This window comes from Gadus morhua, chromosome 5 (genome assembly GCF_902167405.1).
Source record: "Gadus morhua chromosome 5, gadMor3.0, whole genome shotgun sequence".
NCBI classification, from domain to species: Eukaryota; Metazoa; Chordata; class Actinopteri; order Gadiformes; family Gadidae; genus Gadus; species Gadus morhua.
This window is the reverse complement of record NC_044052.1, coordinates 21,237,784-21,257,489: the sequence shown is the minus strand read 5'-3', so window position 1 is coordinate 21,257,489 and position 19,706 is coordinate 21,237,784. Positions and strand designations below refer to the sequence as shown.

General features: G+C 45.1%; 2 protein-coding genes across 2 annotated transcripts in view; both read right to left on the bottom strand.

Annotated features, from left to right (window-relative positions):
* The window catches only part of syne2b (spectrin repeat containing, nuclear envelope 2b), a 159,466-nt gene extending 141,713 nt beyond the window's left edge, over window positions 1-17,753 (bottom strand). The window contains exons 1-2 of the mRNA XM_030356047.1: window positions 17,543-17,753; window positions 259-395 (exon numbers count right to left, since the gene is read on the bottom strand). Coding sequence (XP_030211907.1) covers window positions 259-346 — 88 coding nt within the window. The 5' untranslated portion in view covers window positions 347-395; window positions 17,543-17,753. The remainder of the gene's footprint in view (window positions 1-258; window positions 396-17,542) is intronic.
* Window positions 2,667-12,333, bottom strand: LOC115543628 (glycine-rich cell wall structural protein 1.8-like). Its single transcript, XM_030356046.1, has 4 exons — window positions 12,312-12,333; window positions 10,983-11,216; window positions 3,621-4,347; window positions 2,667-3,459 (listed from the first exon to the last, which is right to left on the bottom strand). Exons 1-4 carry the CDS (start codon window positions 12,331-12,333, stop codon window positions 3,417-3,419), a joined length of 1,026 nt encoding a protein of 341 aa, XP_030211906.1. The 3' UTR covers window positions 2,667-3,416.
* Window positions 17,754-19,706: the final 1,953 nt, after the last annotated feature.

Here is a 19,706-nt window from a genome sequence, read left to right as displayed (position 1 = left end):
TTTTGTACTGTATGTATGTTTATATGTCTGTGTATTGTTATTTATTTTTATGTGGACCCCAGGAAGAATAGGAACCACAGCCGTGGAAGCTAATGGGGATCTGAGTAAAGAAAGAAAGATCTGAATAAAGAATGACGCCGTGATGCTGGCGTCACGCTCGCTATGACAACGCATGATCACACGAAAAAGAAAAAAAAATGCAGATCCGAGCGCACCACAGCTGAGGTCAAAGGTTAAAGGTTAAAGTTCGGTTCTCACCCTGCAGGAGGAGCTGCACGTCGTCGATGTCCAGGGGGATGGCGCCCCTGGACAGCTCTCCATCTCTGCGGCTGCGCTCCGACGCCATGCTATCTCAGCAGCAGGATCCAGACAGCATGGCCCCCCGCCACCCCTCGCTGCGGAGACAACGCAGAACACAGAACGGTAGAGCACCACCAGCAGCTGGTCATTAAGGAGCAGGTAGGGGTTAGACAGTACAGAGACAGGTCAGTGAGGAGCAGGTAGGGGTTAGACAGTACAGAGACAGGTCATTAAGGAGCAGGTCGGGGTTAGACAGTACAGAGACAGGTCATTAAGGAGCAGGTAGGGGTTAGACAGTACAGAGACAGGTCAGTGAGGAGCAGGTAGGGGTTAGACAGTACAGAGACAGGTAGGGGTTAGACAGTACAGAGACAGGTCATTAAGGAGCAGGTAGGGGTTAGACAGTACAGAGACAGGTCATTAAGGAGCAGGTAGGGGTTAGACAGTACAGAGACAGGTCATTAAGGAGCAGGTAGGGGTTAGACAGTACAGAGACAGGTCATTAAGGAGCAGGTAGGGGTTAGACAGTACAGAGACAGGTCATTAAGGAGCAGGTAGGGGTTAGACAGTACAGGGACAGGTCATTAAGGAGCCGGTAGGGGTTGGACAGTACAGAAAGGTCATTAAGGAGCAGGTAGGGGTTAGACAGTACAGAGACAGGTCATTAAGGAGCAGGTAGGGGTTAGACAGTACAGAGACGGGTCATTAAGGAGCAGGTAGGGTTAGACAGTACAGAGACAGGTCATTAAGGAGCAGGTAGGGGTTTGACAGTACAGAGACAGGTTGGGGTTAGACAGTACAGAGACAGGTCATTAAGGAGCAGGTAGAGGTTAGACAGTACAGAGACAGGTCATTAAGGAGCAGGTAGGGGTTAGACAGTACAGAGACGGGTAGGGGTTAGACAGTACAGAGACAGGTCATTAAGGAGCAGGTAGGGGTTAGACAGTACAGTCACAGGTCATTAAGGAGCAGGTAGGGGTTAGACAGTACAGAGACAGGTCATTAAGGAGCAGGTAGGGGTTAGACAGTACAGAGACAGGTCATTAAGGGGCAGGTAGGGGTTAGACAGTACAGAGACAGGTCATTAAGGAGCAGGTAGGGGTTAGACAGTACAGAGACAGGTCATTAAGGAGCAGGTAGGGGTTGGACAGTACAGAGACAGGGCAGTAGGGCCCCCACAGGCTGTGGAAGTTGGGGTTTGAACCCAGAACCTTTCTCCTGTCACATGAATATCACGTTTTGAATTGTCGAACATGTACCATTAAAGTCAAGGTGTCATACATACAGGGTGTTTAACTGGGTGTGCGTACATGGAAGATAAGAGAGATATTTATAGACAAGAAAAATATGGACAGATAAGAGAGATATCGACATATAGGAGAAATTCCGAGAGATAAGAGAGATATCGACAGATAAGAGAGATATCGACAAATAGGAGCGATATCGAGAGATAAGAGAGATATCGACAGATAAAAGAGATATCGACCTATAGGAGAGATATTGATAGATAAGAGAGATATCTACAGAGAAGAGAGATATCGACTAATAAGACAGATATGGACAAGGAGGAGAGATATTGATAAATAAGAGAGATATCGATAGATACGATTATCATTTATTGATCCCAGACAGGACATTTTTGGTGCAAAAGCAGTTCCTAATAAAAGCAATAAAGATCAGATATGTTATAAAGAACATAAGTCTATACACACAAGAGAAGTAGAAATGTAGATGCAATAATAAATGGAAACCTGTGTCAGTAATCCATCAACTCAGTAGAACTCAATGTTAACACCCAGCGCCCGGGCCCAAGGGCACTGGGGCAGCCTCAGCTGGGCCGTGCTTCAACCGGCTCCACGGGAACGTTCCCAGGAACGCCCCCGCCGCATCAGGCACTGGTTACGCCCGACACGTCTCTCACAGTCATGTGACCCAGCAGCAGGTCAGCTGACACAGCACATAGACCAGCATGAAGCAGAGGCAGTCCCTTACCAAGTCTTTATTCATCCTGTCACCTGTATACTGTGATCCTGTCTTCATTCACCCTGTCACCTGTGTACTGTGATCCTGTCTTCATTCACCCTGTCCCCTGTATACTATGTTCCTGTCTTCATTCATTCTGTCACCTGTATTTTATGATCTTGTCTTAATTCACCCTGTCACCACCTGTGTACTAAGTGCCTGTATTCAGGCACTCTGTCACCTATGTACTAAGTGCCTGTATTCATTCACTCTGTCACTGTATACTATGGACCTGTCTTCATTCACTCTGTCATCTGTGTACTATGATCCTCTCGTCATTCACCCTGTCACCTGTGTTGCGACCACCCTCAGGAATCAGAACAAAGATGGGAGTCCACACATGATACAATGAGCAGGTCAGATTTATTTTGAACATCATAGGAATATAACATGTCATCTGTGTAATCAGTTCTGAGCATAAAATCAAACATAGGTCTGCAGCACACGGTACAAAGATGATCTACTGATGTAGTACCCCTTATTCACCCTGTGACCTGTATAGATATGTTCCATGGCTTCTCCTGCATTAACGATTTCTATTAATCTCCCCGACAACACGTAAATTCATGGTCGCATAAAAAGCATTCGTTTATTAATTCTTGCTCTGGGTTCATGTTTAAACGTTGAATTCCCTCCCCATTCCCATCCTCCCCCTCTCCTCTATACCGGTTTGCCTTAAGTTTCATATCTGGAAATTTATTTATGAACTCCTGCAGTGGAGTTGCATCTTTCTTGTCTTCCTTTTTTTTCTTGTAATTTTCAGGATACAGGTAATGGATCATCACAGTACCATTACTGTATATGGCAAATCTTATATTCATTCCTGAGAGGAGTTCCATACGAAGAACCCTGCCCCAGGCTGCAGTGTTTTTAGTGTAGAACAGCAGGAACATGTAGATTTCCTTTGTTTTAAGTTTATTTGTCCACAATACCTCCACTACTTCTCTGATCTTTTCAAACCTGAGAGTATGTTTGGAACGCTCAACTGTTATTTTTCGATATTCAAAGAATGCAGGGTCAATGTCAGATGCAGCCATGTCGTAGCGATGTGTCAGCTGGGCTCGATAGAACGTAGAAGACTTTCTGTTGGCTCCTTACTGATTCCAGACTGGACCAGTTATCTTCTTTTCTTTAAACCTTTAGATAAAAACTGTGTTTAAGTCCTGATCAACTCGTACATTTAGAGTATGAATTACATAAGCTCTGGTGATATGTAATATGTAAATATGATATTAATAATTATGAAATTATTGTCAAAACAAAACAAGTCCAAACATCTGAATATTGGAGGAACTCACCTTGACCGTTTTCCTGCTCTCTGTCTCTGTCTCTCTCTGAAGATGCTTATAACTGCAGTGTTCTGTGACTCCACCCCCCTGGGTGGGTCAGGTGGAGTAAAAACACACACACACACACTCACACACACACACACACACACACACACACACACACACACACACACACACACACACACACACACACACACACACACACACACACACACACACACACACACACACACACACCCACAAACACACAGGAGCCCAGTAACACCACCACCCTGAGTCCCCTTATAGAGGAGCCCAGTAACACCACCACCCTGAGTCCCCTTATAGAGGAGCCCAGTAACACCACCACCCTGAGTCCCCTTACAGAGGAGCCCAGTAACACCACCACCCTGAGTCCCCTTACAGAGGAGCCCAGTAACACCACCACCCTGAGTCCCCTTACAGAGGAGCCCAGTAACACCACCACCCTGAGTCCCCTTACAGAGGAGTCCAGTAACACCACCACCCTGAGTCCCCTTACAGAGGAGCCCAGTAACACCACCACCCTGAGTCCCCTTACAGAGGAGCCCAGTAACACCACCACCCTGAGTCCCCTTACAGAGGAGCCCAGTAACACCACCACCCTGAGTCCCCTTATAGAGGAGCCCAGTAACACCACCACCCTGAGTCCCCTTATAGAGGAGCCCAGTAACACCACCACCCTGAGTCCCCTTACAGAGGAGCCCAGTAACACCACCACCCTGAGTGGGGGGGGGGGGGGGGGGGGGGGGGAATCTGTCAAAAAGGCTAGCTAGTCTTTATCATAAAATCCATGATTTCCAGCTGTGTTATAACATGACCTGGTAATAATAATGATATTCATTTTAACATAATCTGTCAGATGTCTATTAAATGACAGTTGACCACAAGGCGATTCTATCTATGCCTCTTCTTGAATTGCTTCATGTTTTAGTCGGCAGAGCCTTGTAACGCTGCGTAGCATGATAAGCATGATAAAGTGCAAGGAGCAGAAAAATATGACATGAGTGCTTATTTTCAGTTGAAAAAAAACGCTGGCATATTTCATCAGCTGAGGGCGTATTCATTGCCATAACAACGTGGGCTAATCAACATGTACCACATGTTCTAATACTATGAGACTCATGGAAACGCCCTCAGCTGATTAAAGGTGTCAGGGGGGGCGTGAGCGGCAGAGGGGACTTAGTGTCTGATTTATTTATTTATTTATTTTAATGAGTTACTTATTTTATTTTATTTTATTTTAAATAAACATAATACCAAGGATCAGAAGTTTTACAAGAATTTTGATCTTACAAAATCATGACAGAGGGATTGGTGTCTTTATTGATGCTTGAAAGATGAACATATTACTTTTTTTGAAAGGGAATAAGCTGATGAAGCTGACAAGTGACCAATGTTTACTGTTTAAAAGTAATTTTAATTAAATGCAAACCCCAGTGATTCATTTGCTCTTGTTTCTCTGTGTTGAGATTCACACAGACTTAGCAGTCTTGTCTAAATGTTACAAATTGAGTTAATAAACTCAACATGGAAATTGTTTTAAATTGTTGCAGATGTTATCTCGGCTAATTTTATTAATCTAAATAAATAAATATTAGCAGGTTCTCAATAGTAGGCTATTTCAATTCAGGGAGGGCGCCTAGGGGGGGAATGACAGAAAATAATTGAGAATCACTGGTCTGGAACATGTTGTACTTGTTGATTAGCTCAAGTTGTTATGGCAATGAAAACGCCCTCAGCTGATAAAGTTATGCCAGTGTTTTGTTTTTTTTTGCATCAGAACAACACGATTTTTTTGCATCAGAAGTTTTATAAAAATATATCGGCCCCTGAAAGTGAGACCAGGGGGACCTAAAACACACTTTGATGTTGAATCAAAAAATATATTTTTGAGTGCACCAGGACAGATATCCAATGTTTTTTTTAAAGGCCGCCTTTTTAAGATGCTCCGCCAGTGTAACATCATACCGTGATATAAGAGATCAAGGATACCCAGAAAATGTCAATTTCTAGGATTTCCTAACTGTGCATTTTGTCCCCCTCAGTGGCAGGTTTCTTTCTGCAAGGAAGAGTATGCAGTCGATCACTCGAGTCAACAGGCTCTCTGCAATTCGCTATCAATAGTTTTACCTAGGCATAAGCGGGATGCCAATTCTTTCCACATCAGATAAGTATTTATGTGGTAACCACTTGCTTCATGGTGCTTCAGTATCTTTAAAAGACACAGCCAGTTATACCCCACCACAAGGCGCGTGTCAGCAACTCTAGCTTCACCAAAAAGCTTACATGCAAAACAATAGACTCTGTTAGAACTGTTGGAGTACAGTAACCAATAGGGGTGGGAAAAATAATCGATTCTTCGATGCATCGCAATACTGTGTAGAACGATTCAGTCTCGATTCAGATACGATAGTAATTTTATTTATTTTTTTTGGATTATTAATTTATTAACTTTTGGATTATTAACGGAATTGTAAAGTATCAACTTTATAACTCCGTTTTTACTGGGTCTATTGACATAAAACAAAGACTTGTATAGAGATTGAAGTAAAAGAAAAGCGGGGGGTGCCTTATCAGTGACGTTCCTCTGTTATTGATCATCATATCATTTACACAAACGCTGTTAAATACAGAAAATGCCGACTCAAATAATTTTACTTCCATCGCTTTGGCGCCCCCTCTGGTGCGGCGCCCCTATGCGCCGCATATAGTGCATACCAACTTTTTGCGCCACTGAGTGAGACAACATAGTTTAGTGCTCCCGAAATAGTGGTCCGTCACTCATAATATTAGGCTAGTACATGTTGTACTTGTTGATCTTTTTTTGCATCACAAGTTTTATAAAAATGTATGTGGATACAATTTATAAAATTGTATGGGTCCATGAAGCTGAGGCGACATAATTTTGTGCTCCCGAAATAGTGATATGTTTCTCATATTATTAACCTAGTACATCTTGTACCAATGTGTTTCAGTAAATGTGTAAATGGGAAATGGGAAAATATGCTCATTCTTTGGTGAAACTTACACAAAGGAAATTTAATATACCTCAAATTTGTTATTACAGTTCACAACCATTGATTATTCCTTCATCCAAACAGTCTTTTTTCCTTTCATCACTTCAGTGGTTCAGAACTGCATTATTTAACTGACACTGCCAGCTATTGGCTTAGACATACAACAGCATAGTAACTAAGATAGATATAAAGGTTGTGGAATAAAAAAATCTTGGACAGGACTTGATATACTTCATATACCCCTGTGGCTTCCTGGGGTTGAGTCCCCCCAAAAGTCAGAACCTAGAACCGCCCCTGAGTATACTGTTCAAATAGTGACATGTTGTCATTTTGTACTATGTCTGCTTCAGTTCTTCATCTGAAGAAAACATGTGGAAAAAAAGCTAATTCTGTAATTACGCTGCAATGAAATAGTAAAAGCACTTTATAAAGTGCAATCAATGCTGTTCTTTGAAAACATGCCAATCATAACTTTTACTCTTACCAGTCGCAGCTTATCAAATACCCTACATTTTACTGCTTTTTATAAAGAGATCAAATTAATATTGAGCTGATTTGAATTTAGCCAATTGGTCTGGCCCTCCACAACAGGCCCTGTTTCTCATGTGGCGCTTTGAGAAAATGAATTGCCCACCCCTGGGTTAGACAGTACAGAGACAGGTCATTAGGGGCAGGTAGGGGTTAGACAGTACAGAGACGGGTCATTAAGGAGCAGGTAGGGGTTAGACAGTACAGAGACAGGTCATTGAGGAGCAGGTAGGGTTAGACAGTACAGAGACAGGTCATTGAGGAGCAGGTAGGGGTTAGACAGTACAGAGACAGGTCATTAAGGAGCAGGTAGGGGTTAGACAGTACAGAGACAGGTCATTAAGGAGCAGGTAGGGGTTAGACAGTACAGTCACAGGTCATTAAGGAGCAGGTAGGGGTTAGACAGTACAGAGACAGGTCATTAAGGAGCAGGTGGGGGTTAGACAGTACAGAGACAGGTCATTAAGGAGCAAGTAGGGATTAGACAGTACAGAGACAGGCCATTAAGGAGCAGGTAGGGGTTAGACAGTACAGAGACAGGTCATTAAGGAGCAGGTGGGGGTTAGACAGTACAGAGACAGGTCATTAAGGAGCAGGTGGGGGTTAGACAGTACAGAGACGGGTCATTAAGGAGCAGGTAGGGGTTAGACAGTACAGAGACAGGTCATTAAGGAGCAGGTGGGGGTTAGACAGTACAGAGACAGGTCATTAAGGAGCAGGTAGGGGTTAGACAGTACAGAGACAGGTCATTAAGGAGCAGGTGGGGGTTAGACAGTACAGAGACAGGTCATTAAGGAGCAGGTAGGGGTTAGACAGTACAGAGACAGGTCATTAAGGAGCAGGTCCGGGTTAGCGGGGGCCCTGCAGTAGGGCCCCTACAGGCTGTGGAAGTTGGGGTTTGAACCCAGAACCTTTCTCCTGTCACATGAATATCACGTTTTGAATTGTCAAACATGTACTATTAAAGTCAAGGCGTCATACATACAGGGTGTTTAACTGTGTGTGCGTACATGGAAGATAAGAGAGATATTGATAGACAAGAGAAATATAGACAGATAAGAGTGATATCGACATATAGAAGCGATATCGAGAGATAAGAGAGATATTGACAAATAGCAGAGATATCGAGAGATAAGAGATATCGACAGAGAAGAGAGATATTGATAGATAAGAGAGATGTTGACAGATAAGAGAGATATCGACAAGGAGGAGAGATATTGATAAATAAGAGAGATATCGATAGATACGATTATCATTTATTGATCTCAGACAGGACATTTTGGGCGCAAAAGCAGTAACTAATTGAAACCAATAAAGCACAGATATGATATAAAGAACATAATTCTATACACAAAAGAGAAGTAGAAATGTAGATGCAATAATAAATGGAAACCTGTGTCAGAGATTCATCAACTCAGTCTAACTCAATGTTAACACCCAGCGCCCTGGCCCAAGGGCACTGGGGCAGCCTCAGCCGGGGCGTGCTTCAACCGGCTCCACGGGAACGTTCCCAGGAACGCCCCGCCGCATCAGGCACTGGTTACGCCCGACACGTCTCTCACAGTCATGTGACCCAGCAGCAGGTCAGCTGACACAGCACAAAGACCAGCATGAAGCAGAAGCAGTCCCTTACCGAGTCTTTATTCACCCCGTCACCTGTATACTATGTTTCTATCTTCCTTTACTGTGTCACCTGTATACTCCGTTCCTGTCTTCATTCACCCTGTAACCATCCCAGCCGAGATCACCAGATCACCATCCAGCACTCCTGAGGCTGAGACGCGGAGGAGGAGACGCTGTGCGCGGCTGCAGAAGAGGGAGGACTGCAGCCCCCCCCCCCCCCCCCTCTCACTCTCACACATCACAACTATGGACTGGACTTGCTGCATTCTCATTCATGTTATTATTTATTGATTTATTGATTTATTATTTATTTATTAATATATTTATATACATACTATGCCAGTGGTGATGCTATTAACTTAATTTCGTTGATTAACTCTGTTGAATAAGGACAATAAAAATAAATCTAATCTAATCTAACCACCTACATACTATGTTCCTGTCTTCATTCACTCTGTCCCCTGTATTTTATGATCCTGTCTTCATTCACCCTGTCATCTGTGTTGCGACCACCCTCAGGAATAAGAACAAAGATGGGAGTCCACACATGATACAATGAGAAGGTCAAATTTATTAGGAACATCATAGGAATATAACATATCATCAGTATAATCAGTGCTAAGCATAAAACCAGATATAGGACCACAGCATAATGTACAAACCTGATCTACTAATGTAGTACCCCTCATTCACCCTGTCACCTGTGTGCTATGGTCCTGTCTTCATTCCCCCTGTCACCTGTGTGCTATGGTCCTGTCTTGCCCTCCATTCACCCTGTCACCTGTATGCTTTGATCCTGTCTTCATTCACCCTGTCAACTGAATGGCAAGATCCTGTCTTCATTCACCCTGTCACCTGCATATGACAGGGTTCTTGTCTTCCCCTTAATTAACCCCGTCACTTGGATAGAAACCTCCCATGACTTCCCCTCAAATCACCCTGTCACCTGCATATATATGTTCCTGTCTTCCCCTCAAATCACCCTGTCAACTATATATAGATATGTTCCTGTCTTGCCCTTAATTCACACTGTTACCTTGCTAGAATCGTCCCTGTCTTCCCCTTCATTCACTTCGTCACCTTGCTGAGTGGGTTAGTCGGTCAGTGGTTGGAGGCAGAAACAGCATTCTGTTGGTTCTGTAAATTCTTCTTGTTCTGTATTTTCCCTTTTGACCTCAGTTCTCCCACCCCCTGCTTCATCCTTTATTGTTAAACCCTTTACCATGATGACCAACATTCCACCTTTAATTTTCTTAAAATCCTCTATGAACTTCTGCAGTGGTGGAGGTTCCTGATTTGTTTCTTCCTTTTTTCCCTTTTCCTTTTTTCCCTTTTCCTTTTTTTCTTTCTTTTTCTCCTTTGGATGGATCATGATAGTTCCATTGCTGTATATGGAGAATCGTATTTGATATTTTTCGCGTATCGGACACAGGGTTGCGGTCCAGGCCACAATATCTTCAGTGTAGAACAGCAGGAACTTGAGGACACCATTTCTTCTTTCTCCCCACAATTCATCCGGCTCGTCTCTGGTCGTGATGAACCTGTGGTTATGTCTGGCACCTGGCCGGTCTGCAACACCAACATACTCAAAGATTCTCGGCCTTTCCGTAGTCATGTCGTATCAATGTGTCAGCTTGGCTCGTTAGCACACGGAAGACTTTTTGTCCTTTGCTTCCTGATCTTGAGACGGGACCAGACGTCTTCTTTTCTTTTCGACCTTTAGATAAAAACTGTTTTTAGGTCCTGATCAACTCGTACATTTAGAATATGAATTACATAAGATCTGAGGTAAATATGATATTAATTATTATCAATCTATTGACAAAATTATTATCGAACAGAAACAAGTCCAAAACATCTGAATATTGGAGGAGCTCACCTTGAACGTTTTCCTGCTCTCTGTCTCCGTCTCTCTCTGAAGATGCTTATAACTGCAGTGATCTCTGACTCCACCCCCCTGGGTGTGCCAGGTGGAGTGAAAACAGACTCACACACACGCATGAACTCGAGCACACACACACACACACACACACAACCAGACACACACACACACACACACGACAAAAAGATTGCAATCCAGCTGTTCCCTCCATTCAACCAGTCACCAGTTCCATTAATTGCATGACATATATTTAGCTGACATACACAAGTCCATTCAGCGGTGAAACCGGTTCCAACGCACCACCCTGAGTCCCCTTATAGAGGAGCCCAGTAACACCACCACCCTGAGTCCCCTTATAGAGGAGCCCAGTAACACCACCACCCTGAGTCCCCTTATAGAGGAGCCCAGTAACACCACCACCCTGAGTCCCCTTATAGAGGAGCCCAGTAACACCACCACCCTGAGTCCCCTTACAGAGGAGCCCAGTAACACCACCACCCTGAGTCCCCTTATAGAGGAGCCCAGTAACACCACCTGGTCAGGGGCAGGTAGGCTCGGTGCCTTGCCCAGGGGCAGCTAGGTAGCCATGGGGGGTGGACGAACAGACTCCCTGGAATGCCATTGTTAACAGGTAACCTAGGCAACCTACAGGTAACCGAGACAACTTACAGGTAACCGAGACAACCTACAGTTAACTTTGGCAACCTACAGGTAACCTAGACAACCAAGAGGTACCCTTCAGGTAACCAAGACAACCTGCAGGTTACCTTCAGGTAACCTTAACCACCAACTTGTAACCCATCAGGAAACCTATGCAACCCTCAGGTAACCTTGACAATCTTCAGGTGACCTAGGCAACCTGCAGATAACCTTCAGGTACTTCAGGTACCCTTGAGGGAACTTAGACAACCTTCAGGTAACCTAGGCAACCTTCAGGTAACCTTTAGGTAACCTAGATAACCTTCAGGTAACCTCGACAGCCTACAGGTACCCTTCAGCTAACCTAGGCAACCTACAGGTAACCATCCGAACTTAAGAAGGCAGAATCTCAACGGGGCCGCTGGGTCGGTCTACCGGAGGGGGGTCAGAGTTCAAGGCGGCCAGGTCCACTGGAGCGGGGGGGGGGGGGGGACCGGGGCCAACACCCCAGCACAGAATGTTGGCTGAGGCCCATTCAACAGGTTCAGCAACACCAACCTGCCCGCCAATCACTTCCAGAGCTCTAAAGTAGGTTCAAACGTGGTCGGCGGTATGAGGAAGAGGGGTGCTGAGCCAGAAAAACAGTGATAACACGAGGTGTGGTAACAGCACAAGTCCTATGAGGATGCGATAAGAACAGAGACATGGATCCAACAAAAGCTTTCTCCACCAAGACTTTATGGGGACTCCAGAGACAATGAAAAAGGGTAACCTACAGGTAACCTAGGCAACCTACAGTTAACCTAAGCAACTTACAGGTAACATCAGCCGCCTACAGGTAACTTACCGGTAGGCTAGACAACCTTTAGGTAACCTAGACAACCAACAGCTTACAGACTGGTAACATGACAATGAAAAAGGGTAACCTACAGGTAACCAAGGAAACCTACAGGTAACCCAGGCAACCTACAGTTATCCTAAGCAACCTACAGGTAACCTTGACAACCAACATGTCGACTTCATGTAACTAGACAACCTCCAGTTAACGTACAGTTTACCTTCAGGTAACCTAGACAACCTACAGGTACCCTTCAGGTAACAGAGACAACCTGCAGATAACTTTCAGGTAACCTAGGCAACCTTCAGGTAACCTTGACAACCTTCAAGTAACCTTCAGGTAACCTAGACAACCTTCAGGTTACCTAGACAACCTTCAGGTTACCTTGACAACCTTCAGGTAACCTTCAGGTAACCTAGGCAACCTTCAAGTAACCTAGGCAACCTCCAGTTAACCTACAGTTTACCTTCAGGTAGCCAGACAACATACAGGTACCCTTCAGTTAACCGAGACAACCTGCAGATAACTTTCAGGTAACCTGGGTAACCTTCAGGTACCCTTGAGGTAACTTAGACAACCTTCAGGTACCCTCGACAACCTTCAGGTAACCTCGACAACCTACAGGTACCCTTAAGGTAACCTCGACAACCTTCAGTAACCTCGACAACCTACAGGTACCCTTCAGGTAACCTAAGCAACCTACAGGTGCCCATATGTGCTTCAGTGCGTTGGCCAATAAGAAGGCAGAATCTCAACCGGGCTGCTGGATGGGTCAACCGGAGGGGGGTCAGAGGACAAGGCGGCCAGGTCCACTGGAGCAGGGACAGGTGGGGGGGGGATCGAGGCCCTCTTCAGGAGGCGCCAACACCCCAGCACAGAATGTTGGCTGAGGTTGGTTGAGGCCCATTCAACAGGTTCAGCGACACCAACCTGCCCGCCAACGCCCACAGGTTCACTTGACCCGCGTCCACTATCACTTCCAGAGCTCTAACGTAGGTTCAAACGTGGTCAGCGGTATGAGGAAGAGGGGAGCTGAGCCAGAAAAACTGGTTAGCTTAGCAGTGATAACACGAGGTGTGGTAGCAGCACAAGTCCTATGAGGATGCGATAAGAACAGAGACATGGATCCAACAAAAGCTTTCTCCACCAAGACTTATGGGGACTCCAGAGACAATAAGAAAGGGTAACCTACAGGTAACCTAGGCAACCTACAGTTAACCTAAGCAACTTACAGGTAACATCAGCCGCCTACAGGTAACTTACCGGTAGCCTAGACAACCTTAAGGTAACCAAAGCAACCAACAGCTTACAGACTGGTAACATACAAGTAACCTAGGAAACCTACAGGTAACCGAGGCAACCTACAGTTAACCTAAGCAACCTACAGGTAACCTACAGTTAACCGCGACAACCAAGATGTCAACTTCATGTAACCTGGACAACCTACAGATATACTTCAGGTAGCCTAGGCAACGTTCAAGTAACCTAGGTAACCTCCAGTTAACCTACACGTTACCTTCAGGTAACCTAGACATCCTGCAGATAACTTTCAGGTAACCTCGGCAACCTTCAGGTAACCTTGACAACCTACAAGTGCCCTTCAGGTAACCTAGGCAACCTTCAAGTAACCTAGGCAACCTCCAGTTAACCTATAGGTTACATTCAGGTAACCTAGACAACCTACAGGTACCCTTGAGGTAACTTACACAACCTTCAGGTAACCTAGACAACCTACAGGTGCCCTTCAAGTAACCCAGACAACCTTCAGGTAACCATATGAACTTAAGTGTGCTGGCCAATAAGAAGGCTGACGTCGACAAACTACCTTCCGCCTTGCTTCCGTGTTTACTACTTCAAGCAATTTAAGCATTCATGCAGCATGCGCGTGTCCAACGTTTCACACTTGCCGACCAAAATAACTGCGAAAGATCGCGAAAAGCAGTATCCTGGTATTCTACATGAAAGCGGGGGAAAATTATTTTGCACTGCATGCAACATTGTGGTGGAACATAAGCGGAAATCTTGAATTGATAAGCATTTTTCCACCGTGAAACATAACTACAGAACTGCATAACTGCAGGAAGGAGATCACTATGACACAGGCTTTGGCATCCAAGTCAATTGCGAAAGCAGAAAGAATCAAGAATCAATGATTCATAGGACCATTTCTCAGTGTTTTTGTTCTTTTAATTAAAGTTTTTTTCAGTGATAACTTCATATTTAACAAATAAATCTGGGAAAATTGCAGTCATTTTAGGTCGCAACAATCACAAGAAAGGCCCACGAAATCCACGAAAAGGTTCAGCGACACCAACCTGCCTGCCAAAGCCCACAACCGCCACAGGTTCACCTGGCCCGCATCCACAATTACTTCAAGAGATCTCACGTAGGTTTACACTCTGTCATCGGCACGAGGAAGAGGGGTGCTGAGCCAGATAAACAGGTCAGCTCAACTGACCTGCACGAGGTGCAGCAGCATACCTTACTTACTACAAATAATCCCAAATCAGAATCAGAATCAGCTTTATTGGCCAGGTTTGCGTAAACAAACAAGGAATTTGACTTCGGCAACCATTTGCTCTCCAAGTACAACATTCACTAAAAACATAAAAATACTGTTAAGTAAACACAAAAAAAACACAACAACAATTCAAGAGATGGTAGAAATGGTGCAATCAGTCAGTTAGTGATTAAGATTTAAATACAATTAAAAAAATATATATATATATGGTGTATATGTACACGGTCAGATTTAATATTACAATATAAATATAAATACAGTGCAAGGCAGATCAGTGCAGAGGTAGTGTTAGCAATATTTGAATTGTAAGTTTGATGGGGTACATCACAATTGTTAATGGACCTTATTCAGCGACAGGATGTGGGAGTTCTGAGAGTTCAACAGAGTGACTGCTTGGGGAAAGAAGCTGTCTTTGTGTCGGCTGGTTTTGGCAGGCAGTGCCCTGTACCGCCTACCAGAGGGGGGAGGTTGAATAAAGTATGACCAGGATGTGAGGGGTCTGCTGTTATGCAAAATGTCCATAACAAAAATGTATGCAGCGGGAAGGCAATTTAATAAAAGATGGGAAAGCGAATACATGTGTTTGCTTCAAGGAGAAAACCCGGCATGTATTCTGTGCTACGAGGCGCAGTGTCGGTGGTAAAGAACACCAAGCACTGAGCCAGGTATGCTAAATATCGCCTCCATAAAATAACAATAAAGATTGTCCAAGAATTAAAAGCCGACTGCAATCACATCAGAATATGTTGACAAAAGCTACAGCCCAAAATGCTGCAGCAATGAAAGCTATCTTCATTGTGTCTGAAGAAATCCCAGAGCTGCCGAATGTTCATTTCTGAAGCAGTGCATGCTAAAGGTATGTGAGCAGGTGTGCCCCAACCAGATACAGGCTTTTCAAAATGTCAGTTTGTCACCATAGCAACATAACAAGAAACACCATAGAAGACACGGTTATCAATGTTATAACGAAGGTATAACAATGTTCTAATAACATTGTTAATGTTAATATAATGTTCACACCATAATGTCTTAAAGAGCAATGTTCTTACATATATTTTAAATGTATGTAATTACATGTACAATATTTGTACACTATTTATACATAATAATAAAATGCAGAGACCGTCATTTAGCAATATGTTAAGGAATAGTTACATTTATATAGTCTTACAGTTACAACCTGCCCTTTGAGGGCATCCGTAATGCTGAGGTGGCCCGGGGTGAAGGTGAGTCTGACACCCCAGCTCTACAGTATTCTGTGGGTATGGGAAACTTATGTTGTTTCATTTAAACAATATTCGCACAATGTTTGAACCCTTTTCATGTTAAGTCAAAAAGTGATTATAATAATAATATGTAAGCGTGTCCAACCGAAACCCTAACAAAACTACGTGATGCAAAGTTCCGTGCATTTAAATATTTATTTAACAACTTTGATGCGGGCTTCCTGATTCAGGACTGGTCCGACTAGTGCGGCTGGCTCGGTCACCTTATTATCTGGCCAGGTCAGCTGATTGTTTGGACTCGGTCAGCTGATTGGCTGGCCAGGACACCTGATTGCCTGGTTCGTCGCATGATTGGCTGGCTGGGTGACCCGATTGGCTAGCCCCGGGCCACCTGATTAGTTGGACGGCTCACCTGATTGGCTAGCCCCAGGTCACCTTATTACTAGCCGCCGGGTCACCTGATTGGCTTGCTGGGTGAACCAGTGGCCGCAACTGATCATCAGTGGGCTGTGAGGGCCTTATGAGAGGGGCATCGTCTTTAGAAAGAAGCCCATGACTTGACTAATGCTTCAACGCTAATTCATGTTTCAATGGCTCATTGTGTTTAACCCCAAATGGGGCAGCATGTTGTTTGCTCCATGTTTTCAACAGAACATGAAGGCATTGTTCCAGTTCAGAACCACTGCTCTAGAGCAAGGCACTAACTCTCTCCCCAAGCTCCCCCCCCCCCCCCCTCCCCACACCACCCCTCCCTCTCTAAATCTGGATTCACAAAGGTCGCGTCAGATTCTCTGCTGTGTGTGTGTGTGTGTGTGTGTGTGTGTGTGTGTGTGTGTGTGTGTGTGTGTGTGTGTGTGTGTGTGTGTGTGTGTGTGTGTGTGTGTGTGTGTGTGTGTGTGTGTGTGTCAGTGTGAGTGAGTGAGTGAGTGAGTGTGTGTGTGTGTGTCTTTGTGTGTGTGTGTGTGTGTGTGTGTGTGTGTGTGTGTGTGTGTGTGTGTGTGTGTGTGTATATTTGAATGTTTATGTGTACGTGCGTGTGTATGTGAGTGAGTGAGAGTGTGTGGGTGTGTGTGTCGTTGTGTGTATGTGAATGTGTACGTATATGTGGTGTACAGTATACGTGTATGTGTTTGTGTGTGTGTGCGTGTGTATGTGTACATGTATGTGCATACATGTGTGTATGTGGACATGTATGTGGACATGTATGTGTGTGTGTGTGTGTGTGTGTGTGTGGGTGTAAGTCGGTGAACCTGTCAGATACCAAAATAGCCCTCAGAAACAGCACGTGTGTGCGGCAGCCTCTGCAGTGTTAAATCAGTTCAGCGGAGTTCCTATTATGAGGAGACCCTGAGCCAGAATAGCAGACTTGAATAAGACTTTACATAAAACCTCTGAACACACCTAGAATGATTCGAATTCAGAACCGTGAAATGATATTGGGAAGTACAAAGCGCATTCAAATTCCAGATAGAAAGTCGGAGAGATGGTAACTTAGTTATTGTGTCTTTGTTGTTGTTTTAACCTCATTGGTCAGATATGTCCCAGATGCTTCATTTCACTGCAGACACAACGTCCCTGTTTTGAAGCCAGTTTCCACCAAAGACACCTCATGCTGCTCGTAACTCAAACGACTCACGTTCAACTGAAGTCAACGTCGCCCGTCCCGACGGAGGTTTGATCAGACGCGTTTTCGACCTCCGTCCGTCCTCAAGCCGCTCCGAACCAATGCCAAAGCCCAGCGGAGTCTTGTTGTTAATGTCGAGTAGCTACACCCTGTGTACACCTCCTCACAGCCGGCCAGAGTGACACAGGAGACGGGCCAGCCATACCAGCCGACCATACCGGGGCCAGCCAAGTCTCGGGGCGGCTAAATATAGCAGCCAGTGAGGGTCCGACCAGACCCCACTCCCCCAGCCCCCTGTCCCCACGCGGGACCTTCTCTCTGGACTCCTGCTGTACCTTATGTGTCCCGGGTCAACTATAGGAACTAGGCCGTATCTAACTAATACAAAGGCCTTTAACTGTTGATGGTGATGCGTTTAACATTCAAGTAGAACGCTGCATTTGCACAGGAATCATACATTTGGTGCAACTCAAACCATGCAAACAACTAATTTCATTTGTTTCAAATAAATGTCGATTTGGCCAATGGGTGTGTTGCCTATTCATATTGATGGTTATCATTAAATATAAAACATTGATAGAGATATTGGTAGCCTACTCCTATTTGAGCATTTTATTAATTCATTTCTCTAAGTGTGCAGAGAAAGCGGAGGACATTAGCCTGAATGTATGCACGTGATGACTACACTGGGCAGAGCAGCGTCTCTAAACGGAGAGCCATTGGGAGGAGGGCGCAACTAATCATTTTTGGAAATACGATAAACAAACACTAGGGGGCGCCCTTGTATTAAGTCCTGGTTAAGTCCGGTCAAACAGCAACAGAACGCTAGTTGGTTCTGCCGACGAGGTCACGCTCATGAGCCAACGTTTTTAAGATTTGTCCTTTAAAGTAATATTCATTATCATTTTAAATCTCAAACCTTATCTCATCTTCATTTTCAGAACTTTAAAGCTCCATATGACCTAGTGAGAAAGTGTAGCGGAGGATTCTGTCATATCTGTTAATTTCAACGCAACTACCATCAGACAGGGCCGGCGCAAGGCATGGGCGAACTAGGCGGTTGCGTAGGGCGGCAAATGCGTTGGGGACGACCAAAGCGATGGGGGCGCCTCCTGGTGGCGGCCTTAATTAATTTATTTATTGAATTATAATGGTGCAAGCAAAATAAAACATGCTGTCCAAACACGTTTCGAAATAAAACGGAGAATGGGGCGAACGGGGGAACAACAGCTATTGAATTGTTATTGAAACCGTCACTGAAGCTCGCTGAAGCTCCGTCGCTCGGAAATCTCGCCCAGGGCGTCATATTATATAGCGCCGGGCCTGCCAGCAGATATTAGAGATGGACTGAACTAACGCTTCTGCTCTGCTGGAAACGGGTCTGGACGGGTCGGGCCAGGCGCATTTGCCACGGCAGATACCTACTACAATGAGCTTGCATTGGTCTGGCTCCTAGCCTAGGTCCAGTAGTGTCCATCCATGGTCGCCTGGCTAGGACTCCTTGGCGACCACGGATGAACAGTACTGGCCCACACACCTTCCTCCAGAGTTTGCACTGCAAAACTGCGGTTCCCATGGTTACTAGCCCTACCTGCCTGTTAAGGTGACGCTAGGCACAAATATCAATACCCTGAAAGGAAGTAAGTAAGCCTAGTAATCAAGGGATCAACTAAGTAAGAGTTCCCCTCCCAGAGTGGATCCAGCGCCCCGGGGTGCGGTTGACACGAGGATGCGGGAACGGGGGGGGGGGGGGGGGGGGGGGGGGGGCGTTAGGTAGGCCTGCAGGGGTGTTGGTCTTTCCCCTCTTCCGAGCGGATGGCTGCGAACAAAGCGCCAAACTTTTTCCAAATCAAGCTAATGGATTGGAAAAGCTCGCTACGACAGGCACGGGGATGGGGGGGGTTCCCAGAGAGAGAGAGGGAGGGAGGGAGAGGCAAATAGACACAGAGAGAGAGAGAGGGAGGGAGGGAGGGAGAGGCAAATAGACACAGAGAGAGAGAGAGAGAGAGAGAGAGAGAGAGAGAGAGAGAGAGAGAGAGAGAGAGAGAGAGAGAGAGAGAGAGAGAGAGAGAGAGAGAGAGAGAGAGAGAGAGAGAGAGAGAGAGAGAGAGAGAGAGAGAGAGAGAGAGAGAGAGAGAGAGAGAGAGAGAGAGAGAGAGAGAGAGAGAGAGAGAGA

Bases quoted from the DNA above. Each gene is read 5' to 3' on its own strand.
- LOC115543628 (XM_030356046.1), bottom strand. From the start codon at position 12,333: ATGTTGGTTGTCAAGGTTACCT. The intron at 11,217-12,311 runs GTAGGTTGCTTA...GCCCCTGACCAG, and splicing joins GTTGGTTGTCAAGGTTACCT to GTGGTGTTACTGGGCTCCTC. The intron at 3,460-3,620 runs GTGAGTTCCTCC...TTTTATCTAAAG, and splicing joins AGAGCAGGAAAACGGTCAAG to GTTTAAAGAAAAGAAGATAA.